The sequence below is a fragment of the Macrobrachium nipponense genome, chromosome 40, assembly GCF_015104395.2.
Source record: "Macrobrachium nipponense isolate FS-2020 chromosome 40, ASM1510439v2, whole genome shotgun sequence".
In the NCBI taxonomy this organism is placed as follows: domain Eukaryota; kingdom Metazoa; phylum Arthropoda; class Malacostraca; order Decapoda; family Palaemonidae; genus Macrobrachium; species Macrobrachium nipponense.
The window spans coordinates 38,671,143-38,684,580 of NC_061101.1; the positions used below are offsets into that span (position 1 = coordinate 38,671,143).

Here is a 13,438-nt window from a genome sequence, read left to right on the forward strand (position 1 = left end):
ATCATTCCTGATGGTAAAAACTGAAGAATTCCCGACATGCTATTAACAGAAAAAATTCTAAAGATTTAGCACTCATGTAATAATATACACATACCTACATATATCCCAGACTCAAGCCTCTTACATCTAGAGGAAATGTTATCACGCCGCCATAACGTTCCAAATCAACCAAAATTTATAAGATCAAATGACAACTTTTCAATAAAACTGTAAACAATAAGTATAGATATGATGTTAATAACACTTTACAGTAGTTCCTCTGAAGAGGCTGGGTTTTTCATTATAATTTCATATTCAAGACTTTTGTTTAATTATTTTACTTTTTCTCAGTCCGGTCTCCACATTAAGGGCGCAATCTTTTACACACACACGCACGCACACACACACACACAGAGAGAGAGAGAGAGAGAGAGAGAGAGAGAGAGAGAGCACTAACGCCACTTGCATCATCATCGCTACAAATTTAACCAGGCTGCCCTTGCATTAATCTCTCTCAACATACTTATTTGGTAACATGACTCCATTGATGAACTGCGAGTTGCACTCAATTAAGAAGGCTCAGATTTGAACTTTCTCAAGTTACAAATAAGCGTAGGACAGCAGCTATTTTTTTTAACGGAGCATAATCGCAAGTAATATTATCTCGTGTCTCTTAAGTGTTCCAACAACATTCACTGACAGCCCTGTTGCACCGCCAAAATGCAGCCTGAAGAGCGTCGCTCTGCTATTCTCGTTAACCAACAGTTGGAGACCCAGTTTTGCAATATCGCTCTCTCCATCTCAACTTCCCACGTATCAGCAAGCAAGTGCTTGGTATTATGATCACTATGCTATAGAATAAACTCATCAACACTACCCCGTATCTCTCATGAAGGGGGCTGACTTTCGTTTTAGGATCATAACCAAATTATATAAATCTTTAATATACACAAGTCTGCATTTTAATCCTATCACTCTCGAGTACCAGTCTTCAAAGCCCTTTTATTACTTTCCGACTCCTTGAAATACGATGATGCTCAAATCCCTAAGAGAAGCTGACTTGTTGCGTGCGTGTGTGTGTGTGTGTGTGTTGTGTGTGTGTGTTTATATTGCTTTTATTTACCCGGTAGATGATTTATCTTTAGTCATTTGTTATTCTTTTCTCCTTTTACTCTTTTATTTTTAATTTGCATGCATTCCAATTCGTGATAAGCGTGCTCTGCAATGTTATGCACATTTTCATTTCTGAACTTACATACATATGTAAATATATATATATATATATATATATATATATATATATATATATATATACATACATATGTATATAATGTGTGTGTATGTACACATATATATATATATATATATATAGTACATATATATATATATATATATATATATATATATAGATTACACACACAAATTTTGTGTGTAATCATGTAGCAAACTGAATGATATTATGCAAAAACGTTAATCTTTGCTTTCAAACCACAGCCCAAATAATTAGCCTGGTTACCAAACTGTTCTGCGTCATGTATGTTTTCTTTCACAGGTCAATAACATACATGATTTTTATTTTCAAATCCAAGATTCCCACCCCAACTTTGATCCAAACCTAAATCTAGACAATTTTCCCCCGTAAATATCCTAAAGTGTTTCATTTCCATCTGCCTAACACTATTAGATAGAACAAAATTCTCCTCAGCAGAGGTATAAGATAAAAGTAGGAGATAAAGCAACAATACGTGTGTGTGTGTGGTTTTTTCTATTACTCTTTTTTCAAGCAATTAATTTTGTAAGCTAATGAATAAGTAACGTCTATTTTTGCTAAATAACACCAATAATTCTCAAAGAAAAAGACGAAAAGTATTTATGTTTCAGGAATAAAATTAGATCTTTTTGTTTACTTTCACTCTAACTGCAGATTGTTTCTAACGTTAATTATTTTTACTCTACTCCCTTTCTATTGGACTGTGGTGTCATTGTGGCATTTGAGTAGCCCTGAATGGTGGCCCTATGCTAAAAGACTGAAACAACTTTCGCCAGAAATTACTAAATGGAACAATATAGCAACTAAATTGGTCTTTCCTTCAATTTTTGCAATATTCACAAGACGAGATGCAAGAACGTAACGCAATTTTGCCATAAAATAATAAGGGACAGATGGGTATCAGCATTCAATGAGTGTTCCATAATCTTATGTAAAATGTGTCAAATGGTCTTTTTAACAGCAAATTCAAAATTACATCAGTATAATAATATCACATTTTCCGACACAGTCAACTATACAAACGAAGCCCCTAACCGTGATATTTCACCTTATACTTTACATTTAGGATAGACTGGTGCGCACACACACACACACACACACACATATATATATAATAATATTATATATATATATATATATATCTATATATATACTATATATACCGTTAATGCTTAATTTTTAAAAAAATTGTAATTGAAAGTCGTAGCATGTTACAAATTTCTTACTGAATTAACTATTTGCAGGAAGTAACGACATTACGGAAAGAATTTGATGCTTTAGAAGGGAACTGGGTGAAGATTCCTGTCTACAAACTCTTGCAGGAGTGGCTCAGCAAACCCGAAGAAAACCTCGGTTTGGTAGTGGAAGCTCTAGATTCGCAGGGCCGTCAAGTGGCAGTGACTGATCCTGCGGAATCTCCATCTAATGTAAGTGACATCAACGTAATTTCTTGTCACTGTTTATCCTACTCTTTGTTAATAATAGCTCATTGTATTATATACTATCTTCCTATTAATCAGTCCATAGGCAAAGCATATAACGTAATTACGTCCAACTAAACACTGATGTAAATTATTTTCCCTACGTACAATTGTTTAGGAAAAATTTCATTGAGAACGCCACCTTTAATAATTGGCTAACCAGTAACTTCATAACAGAAACACATGAACAAGTATACTGTTTGGAAAAATGGAGAAATATTTCCGCCTCTCTAACAGTAATATTTGTAAGATATCGACACTATGGATATCTGAAAGTAAAACACAAAACCATTAACATCAGCTTTACTCAAACAACCGCCACGAGAGAAAAGATAATAAAATATTGTAATAAAGTACCATCCGAACTTGATGGGAGACAGTTGCTTACAATATCAAAAGTTCTCTGGCTAGGAAAACTACCACAAAGCCTTCCACTTTTGATATCAACAAACTACCAGGGAACTCCCTTTGTTAATGGCAGCACATACGAATATATTTCAAGAGGTAAATGCACGAAGGTGAATGCATCTAAACCTTTAACATTAATGTTTCGTGCTACAATGATCGCCTGTGTAACATCTAAAAACATAATCTCCAATTTACATGGCGCACTAGTACCAAGACAAACTATAAAAATATCCAATATTTCATTTTCACCATAGTTTCCAATGCCGAGCAATGCAATGGGCATCCGTGAAATTTCGCCGTTAATTCATTTCCTGTGCTTTCGCTTCAACAAATCCCCACTAATCCCATTAATATTTCCGTACAATGTCCTACAGTAAGTTCCTCGTTGGACGAATGGTTTTCACGCTCGGCCACCAATCCGATGGTCCGGAGTTCGATTCTCGGCTCGGCCAACGCGGGATCAGAGGAATTTATTTCTGGTGGTAGTGATTCATTTCTCGATATAAAGTGGTTCGGATCCCTCAGTAAGCTGTAGGTCCCGTTGCTAGGTGACCAATTGGTTCCTAGCCACGTAAAAATATCTAATCCTTCGGGCCAGCCCTAGAAGAGCTGTTAATCAGCTCAGTGGTCTGGTTAAACTAAGATATACTTAACTTTACCTACATGAGTAACATAGTTCACAAATCAATGCTCCTCTTTGGTGCTTAAGGGACAATTTTAAATGAATATAAGAACGTATGAAATTATAACCATACTTAATCTTTACAAATAATTAAAAAACACACGGAAAACTCATACTAATGCATAAAAACTATGCATACCAATCCCATAAATCCATCAGGAAAAAAATATATATGTTAGGAGTATATGGTTTAAATTTCATTAAAGAGAATTTCCTCTTTAATGGGTATAAGGAACTCAAAATCTCAACAAATAATTTTAGGTGAAGGCATTACTTGCTCCTGCTTCTTACAAATCGGGAGCAGCGTGCCAGAATGCGCCCCACCGAAAGCTACCCGGCACAATCAGCACACAGACTGGTGCAATCTAGTCTAAAATATTCTTATGAGTGGAGCGGCTATGCCCGATTCTCGAACTTCAACCTCTCGGTTATATGATTTCAGAACTTGTAAACCAGGGGCTAGTATTATTCATAAGTCATTTATATTTCTTACTGCTGGCAAGAGGGGTGAAAGCCACCTCTCTTGCCACTTCCTTAAAATGCATGACCTAATTGATCTTTTCGTGTCAAATGAGTGTCTGTGTGGGGGGGAGGAGATTTCTTTTTTCTTTTTTAGCGTAATAATTATATAAAGTGGCCTCTTTAGCTTCTTTCTGCGAGAGAGGGAATATAGCTAAATTAACAGTTTTGCACTGACACGTGAAAGAGATAATATAGAGTTTTTTTGACTAATGGGTACAAAATATTAACAACTCTCAGGGAATGCATTCTTAAGTCCCAGTATATAGCAAAGCATTTCCCTTTACTGAATGAAACCAGTTCCAATGCCTTTACTGATACTACTAACTTTCCAGTAAATATAGAGGTCAATTCAGGGAACTTAGCTCCCTGTGATTCGCCGTTATGGATTACAGCACATCCAAAACCATTTTCTTGTTTTACTCAACCTAGTCTCGATAACGCGATGCCTATAGCAGAAATATCTTCATTTCTTAAAATGTAAAGGCATTAATCCCTTTCCAATCAACATCTCCACTATATTCAGAACACCGCTCATTCATGTAGTTTAAAATATTACGGAAAACTTGAAGGTTCGTGTGCTTGCTTGCACCCAAAGAAGTTGAATCTAGCATTATTGTAAATTCATTCCTTTTTGCAATTTGGAAGTATTCATGACATTTAATTGAAAGTGGAATAAAAGTTAAATCTCCAGGATCATTAATGCCTAAAAATATATTCCGCTTGATCACAAATTGTCCTTTTCCCTTAATAGTTATTTCCTCCCTATATCTTACAAGCTTTCTGTTAAGACGGAGAGGAAGCTGATTTTGCAATATATCAAATACTGATTTTTCTAGTATACATATAAGCAAGAGAGAAAAGTGACTTCATTAAAGCAGGATTTCCCAAAATAATCGTAGCGAGGATATGCTTTATTGCAAATACACAACTTTGTAGACACTTGCATTCATAATTTATTAACAACATTACCTCAAAAATAGTGTATGGGTGACGCGCAAAACGGAATTTCTATTTCGAATGTACAGTTAAGTTTTTGAACTTTGATATTGTTATTTCAAAGTTTTTGAACTTTGATATTGTTATTTCAGTTTCTGAACGAAAACTAACACTCATCATTTATACTTCCCTGCAGGCGCCTCTGCTAGAGATCCACACGGAAGAAAGTCGCCGAGGGCGTAACCGCCGAAACAGTGGCAACGTCTTCTGCACCAACAACGACACAGATAGATGCTGTCGTTACCCCCTCTCGGTCAACTTCGTCGAGATGGGCTGGGACTTCATAGTAGCACCCAAGGTCTACGATGCGAACTTCTGCAACGGCGAGTGTCCTTACTTGTACGCTCAAAAATATGCCCACAGCGCTCTCATTCAGAAGATGAACAGCAGCAGCGCCAAACACGGTCCCTGTTGCGGTGCGAGGAAACTCTCCCCGATGAAGATGCTCTACTACGACCATGACCATAAGATTAAGTTTGATACCATCCAAGACATGGTCGTGGATCGTTGTGGGTGCTCTTAAAAATATAGGATATCTGGTCGTACTTAATGATTTACAAAGTCCACATGCAAAACCAAAATTACACGCTCGCCAAACGACAGGTACAGCGCCTCATGTTGCATCAAACGATGTTGACATTCATTCTAGAATTTGACTGGAAACGAAACATGGATTGGATCAAGGAGATGGAATATACTCTGCTAATAAACTCAGAAGAAAAAATTTAATGGCATACAATCTCACTGTTAAGAAGAAGAAGAAGAAGAAGAAACGCTTATCGAAGCGTACTACGCAAGCATTGGGTTGAGCTAGAGAAATCCGAGAGTTAACTACTGTAATTTAATGTACCATAAGGAAATCTGTGCACGCAGTCTTAAAACTAACTTTCGAAACTCGCAATCAACTCTTGAGTGGATGGAGCTCAATTTAAAATAACAAAGCCATTTTTTTTAAAACTAACAGTGCGTATACACGTAACTTATATCAGAAACACCAGTGAACGTATGCACATAAAGTGTACGGGAATGGATGTGATCAAGTGCATCTATCAACACTAAGACTTGCAAATACAAAGAACATGTAAATCCATCAATCATGTAAATAGCAAATCATGACATAACATCTGGACTCAGTACTTTATTATTAGAAGACACTACTATGCCACATTATATTTTACAGACTTGTTATTTCAGCTTGAAACTATACAACTGAAAATATTCCAATGAAAGAACCAAAATCAACTTCCAGGTAGATCCTAAGGCTTATAGTACATGTGTTAGGCAAAACGTAACGATATATATCATCCTTCGTAAGTGCATTTATAGGCGTACGTATGTGTAAAGATTATCAAATATAACCGCCTTCCAACCTATACAACTTCGTTAAATCTGCTGGAAAGAAAATGAAAAGTCAAAAGAAAATTCCATTCAGTGTAAACCATTAAAAGCACGTTCAGCTTCCCGTAAATTTCCAAATTACTCTTAATTAACGATTTTAGTTACCGAGGCATTAATGCTAAAAAATAAAATAAAAAATAAAAAATAAATAAATAAAAAAAACAATGACCATTTATTAAAAGTTCTTCTACCGATCACGTGAATTCTAAGTCGTAAACTTGATGGTATCGGTGATGCTACGCAAAAGTACTGACATATGTAGGGTGAACAAGCGAAAATCAACTAAGTTAGTGGAATAAAATACCACAAAACTCGACTTACCGCGTAATTCTGCAGCTAATTGAGATCAATAGGTCCACAACAGAACATGTAAGTTGTATAAATAAAAATAAATCAAGCCAGATTCGATAATAAATATTTCGGACCTCTGTAGTTCATCCATGACTTCCTACATATGCCGTAAATGCTTGACTCAAGGTTTAAAAATTTAATTAAAAAAAAAAAAAAAAAAAAAAAAACAGAAACATAGATACTAATATTTCCTAAGTCACTGTACACAAAGCACACACACACACACACACACACACACACACACACACACACACATATATATATATATATATATATATATATATATATATATATATATGTATATATATATACATATATACATATACAATGTTTGGGTAGTTTACCTGTAAAATTCAAGCAAATGAACAGACTTTTACACACCTGTACATACTTCTCTGCTCTTCATAGCTCATCCGTAATGTCTATATGAAATACTCGAACACTCTCCAGACCTAACGTACTTGTACCCGTGCCTAATTTTGTAATTAAAAAGATAAATAAAAAAAAATGCTTAGATTTTCTATCAGTGATTTCACCGACGCCATGTGTGTTCAAGTGCATAACTGCTTAATCATGTCAAGCTGCTTAATATTACATATTATATCGTTATTTTCGTAAGTCTTCTCTATCTTCTGCTTAGCCTTATTATGTGGTTCGTCCTACCTAATTGATGCTTTCAGACTGAATAACAGTAATTATAACAGTAATGATAAAGTTAATAACAATGAAATAATAATAACAATAATACTAATAATAATATCATTCATTATTATTACAATTATTATTATTATTATTTCTTCTGCTTCTATTACAATGAAACAATTCACCTTCGATCAAAGGTGCGCCATTTTGTTTCCATCAGCAATAACCGCTTCCCCCTCCCCCTTTTTTGTAATGAATACAAGTAAAAGTTACCTTACAGAAACTGCAATTGCGCCCCACAACACAAAAAAGTTGGTCCAAAATGAACTTGTTTGTAATTGCGTTGTTGTAAATAAATAATGTAGATAGAAAAGTACGAGCTGTGTGGAGGGCTCATGGCAAAGATACGCAATGGACACATCATTTAAAGACAAATACTAAAAAAAAAAAAAATATTTCAGCTGAAAGAATAAGCACAGGTGGAAAATGTGGCTTTTAAGGTGATTTTTCCCCCTCAATAGCTGAAGACGATGTAGCTATGGCAGTTTTTTTAAGCACGTAGGAAGGGCTTGTTTAGGGTTGACACTAGGTTAGTGGAATTTAGGTTTAATGTAGTGAGGTTAGAAAAGAATAAGCAAAATGTCTTTTAGGGTATTACCGACTGTGTATAAATCACAAGTCTGGGGGCAGAGGGTTAAAGGGATTTTGCAACGTTATTCCGCCACACTTACCAGAAGGAAAGAGAGAGTGAGTGCATGAGTGAATGAGTGAAACGATGACTGAACGACTGGAAAGGGCACAGTGACTTCTGGGGGAAACATAGAAGTTAGAAGGATGAACACTAATTGCCATAAATCATGGGTGTTTAAAATAAATGTTGACCTTTGATCTCAGATATTTTTTTTTATGTTTGTAGGTTTCTAAAAAAAAAAAAGAAAAAAATGAAAATTATGCTTTTCATGCTTCTTATCATTACTTGGTTAGGGTAGTGGGAACGCATTCCTGTAATGAAAATCTGTGCATGGTAATATATATATTATTATATATATATATATATATATATATATATATATATATATATAGATAATATATATATATATAATATATATATATATATAATATATCATCAACACAGGTTGTACGCACAGGAACGAATGTATATGCTGGTATGTGCATTTATGTGTACATGTGTGTATATCATAACCGCACAGTACATAATGTATACACATGTATATATACAGTATAAAAACAAACATACGTACATATATGTGTATATATATACATATATATATTTCTCTGAAATGTTTTTTCCGTGTTTCTTTTCCACTGTAATGTGATTTTAAGTAAGGTAGTATTAAGTACTAATAATGTCATAAATACACAGCTGAAATTCGTTGTCAATATTTAGGATTAACCAGAGAGATAAGTTAATAAGATTTTTTTTATTCATGCTAACAAAAACCGCCATAGAACCTTTTTTTATCGTTAAATATAACCACAGTACTTGTTGATAATGATAGTGATGGTGCAGCAGGAATTTTCATAAAAGGCTGGCTGGCCGCGATGTGCTGCTGAAATTTCGGTGTTTTTTATAATATTGCCTGTGATAGTGTGTCTCTACCTTACCTTAGCTATTCAAGGTATTGTAATATACATATATTCATATATACATTTATCTATTATTATCTAGTCCAAAATGCAATTTACTGTAAATTAAATATGTAATCTGGTATTTTATGTATTTATTTCCTATTTCCTTAAATGAATGAACATACATTTACCAAGTACGTGACAACTGCATCACGATAATTCTACATCACTGGCATGTTCGCACAGTGTAATAATTCTAAAAGTATTATTTTCTGGATTTTTACTGCCATGATTATTCAAAGAAATAGGGGACTAAAAATTTTCTGCTTCACAACTCCCCAGACGACAGATGTTAGCCAATGAGTCTTCCACCCTAGTCTTTTTATCATTACCTAATCCAAGAGGTAGGTATACAGGACGTATTACTATCCTTTTTAGCCTGCCCCCCTACAAAAACAAAAATTGATTAACATTTCAACCACAGTTTTGACGAGATAAAGAAGGTCAAAGTTTTTGTAGAGATTGACCATGATTTCATTAAATAAAAAACATTATAAAAATTTGTGAAAAGCTGGCAAACAACTTGAGATACTGGGATTCTTGAAATCCAGTTGAACTCTGTAGAGAATAATAACCAGAGATGGACAGATGTCACTATACACACACTGGTAGTAATAAGGATGAGTTTTTTTTCCTTTTAAACTTAATAGTGAACACATCCGTTAGACAACAGAATTTGAAGGTATATGCAGTACGACAGAAATAATAGGGCTAAAAGTTCAATGGTTTCTAATGACGGTTCTACCATTACGTGCACTTACAAGTAATAGTAAACGAGAAAATTTTAGTTTTTGAAGAGTGTTCTGGCAAGCTATGCTGACAATATTTGAATACAGGAATGATGAAGTAGAAAAGGAAGGAGCATTTCTATGAAATGTAGCTTACATCAAGAAAATAATAATAGATCACAAAGGTAATTACAGAAACAGATAAATATTTAATAATTAACAATAACAGGCGATATCTGTAACAACTGGCCATATAGCTATCAACACTAACAGCAAGAGAAACGCCAAAGACAAGACAGGGATTATGACTACTGTTTTAGAATACACCAAAATCAGGTGGTACAATGGTTTGGGAAAAATGGTGAAAATCGGAGCAACAATAGTCAAGAGTAAAATATCAGGTAGGAATTCAGATTTTCAAAACCTGGAACCATATTAAGAATACTCTGCTGAAAACACCATAAAACACAGAAGAGTATACTGCCAAATTAAATAAGAAGAAAAGAAGTGATCTGATTCAGAATTGTAAAGTTGGCATATAGCAGGAGTAATTCATGGGGAAAAGTATGCTCACGGAAAAGTATGCATGTAGAACAGGATCAAATAAAATGAAAAACGAGGGGCTGAAAAAACTGAATGACAGAATACAAGAAACTAAAAGATCAAATTTTACAAAGTCAATGGCATCCCGAAAAGGTATCAGGCAAGACAAGGAATGATACAGTGATAAAGGATCTCTCTGGTTGGAAAGAACAGAGAATGGAGAATGATGACGGAGCTTTCAAGAATACTATTTAACAAATTAACAGGAGAGGCCATAAGCTTTGACAATGGATTTAGGCAGGCAGTTAAACATAAGGATAGGTGGGATGAGAATAACAGTCATAGAAAGGTTTTTAACCATTGGAGACAATATTGTCGCTAAATTAACACAACATATTGAGGAAGGACCGGGAAGGAATACTTGGGATTTGACAAACTGTTTTCGAGCTTCCATCTCACCAGATCAGAATTTAACAACGTAAAGGCCATGATTATAAATTTGACGCAACGTTATTTAACTACAACTAGAATCATTTTCTACCATTTTTTTTCCAGAAGGCTACTGAAAATAGGGTACAGAAAAATCAAGAGAAAATTTACAGATTCATGTGAGATATGCAATAATTTGAAAGCACTATTCATCAACTGGACAATGACGGACGTCCGTGATAAGTGGTGCACATCTGGGTGGTGCAGTATGTGGCACGATTTTTATACAAATTAAAATTCAAAGTCTACAGGCTTTCAATGGGATAGGCTTCTGGGAAACATAAGTTTGGAAATGTATAACTGATGACTTTTGAAAGTTTATGATATAACACTTGGATCCAACAACCATTACTGAAAATAAAGTATGGAAGTGAAATCGATAGAGATCTATGAAAGAATTTCTTCAAGATACAGCTTTCTATCAAAACAATTGGCAAAATATTCACAAAGTTAACAACGGGTATTTAATAATGACATTTTTATCAAAAATAAAATTTTACATATACTTACCAAGTAATCACATACTTATCAGTTTCTAATATCGGCAGCTAAAATTTAGAATCCGTGGTAGCGATTCTGTTGTTTTTGGTATAGGGAACTAATCCCACTCACTTTCGGGAAAGAACGACAACAGTTACTGAGCCAAGAGTTTCAATTCGTTTGTACCCTGACGTCCATGTGAGGGGAGGAGGGAAGGTTCCCATTCTGTATACTTGGTAAGTCTATATAGAATTCTACTTTATTATAAAAAATGTCAGTTTTATATAAATAACTTACCAGTAGGTGGGAGATATGGACTATTCATTAGAGGATAGTGGAAGAAAAAAAAAAAGGCTCGCATTGTAACAACGCTTGTTGTTTCCTTACGTAGTAAGAGAGCTACTGCAGGATGATACTGCCTCTGGCTGGCGTGCATCTTAAATAGTAGAGTCAGGGAGGGCGCTATAGCCCTGAGTCGCCTGCTACCTCAGTGGGAGCTCTGTAGCGAAGATCAGTTCTGAATGCTAACAAAGTCTAACAAGGGTGACCAATACACGAAAACCAGAAAACACCATTGCCTAGGCCATTATATCACAATTCCAACTCCCTAACCATAAACTAAAACTGGTGGGTATTCTAGTACAAATTACCCCCAGACTCCCTATGAGTCAACTACCTGAAAAAAAAAAAAAAAAAAAAAAAAAGGAAGGAAGGGATGCTTCCTACTTTCCCTTCCCAAACACCATGCCAGCCACTGATAGCCAATAATAAAGGATCTAGGGTACTGCACTTACTATACACCATCTCCAATTCTCTTAAATAGTGTGATGCGAATACTGATTTGCATCTCCAATATGCTGTTTGAAGAATATCTGACAGAGAAAAGTTATTCTTAAAAGCTAAAGATGTGGAAATCGCCCTGATTTCATGTGCTTCAACTTTGAGAGTAGGAAGAAGTTCTTCTTCAAAGAATGAGAGCACATTCTTTGTAAGAGGGTGAGAGGGCTCTTTGACCGAAATCCACAAGTTACTAGAAGGCCCTCTAGTCTTACCTGTCCTCCTATAATAAAACTTTAACGCTTTTACCAAAAAGAGAACGCTTTCTTCCACCTCAGTCCCTAATAACCTTTTCATCAAACAAGAACAAGGACAAGGTCTGTTGGGATTCTCGTTTTTTTGCAAGAAAACATAGCTATAAGGAACAAATCATATCTCCTCCAGAGAAACTAATCCTTTTATCCATAAACTGTATCTCACTGACCCTTATTTAGCTGCAGCTAAGGCAACCAGATAGAGGGTCCTTCTTAGTCAGATTCCTAAAAGAGGTGCCACCGAAAGGCTCAAAAGGAGGACCCAAAAGCCATTTTAAAACTACTCCTGTGTCTGAAGACAGAGATAAGCATGGTTCTGAAACATTTTATCGTTAATGAAGACAACCATCTGGACTTTTCTAAGGAACAGGAGAAAATCTGCAATCTCTGTTATAGCTGTCTTAGAAGAGATGCCCGTTTGTCTGCACCATGGGCGGAAGACTGACCACTTACTCTGGTAGACAAGAGAGTAGGATGTACGTCAGCACTCTGAAACTGCTCTTGCAGAAGCTCTCGAAAAACCTTTTGCTCTGAGTAGTCTTTTGACAATTAGCATTCTGTCTGAGCTAGAGAAGACAAACCCTTGATGATACCTCCTAAAATGCAGTTGTTAGAGATTTTTCTTTTGAGGAAGTAGCCTCAGGGAATCTACCAGAAACTCCATGAGGTCTGGATACTACTCTGTGGCCAAAATGGGGCAATTAGCATTGACACGTTTCTGTGAGACA

The 13,438-nt window shown here is 35.3% G+C and overlaps 1 protein-coding gene across 2 annotated transcripts in view; it reads left to right on the forward strand.

Moving 5' to 3' along the window:
* LOC135212096 (growth/differentiation factor 8-like) overlaps positions 1-7,260 on the forward strand; it is a 99,149-nt gene extending 91,889 nt beyond the window's left edge. For both annotated transcript variants that reach the window (XM_064245477.1, XM_064245476.1), the window contains exons 3-4: positions 2,494-2,676; positions 5,475-7,260. In XM_064245477.1, coding sequence (XP_064101547.1) covers positions 2,494-2,676; positions 5,475-5,861 — 570 coding nt within the window. In that variant the 3' untranslated portion in view covers positions 5,862-7,260. The remainder of the gene's footprint in view (positions 1-2,493; positions 2,677-5,474) is intronic.
* The last annotated feature ends 6,178 nt before the right edge of the window (positions 7,261-13,438 follow it).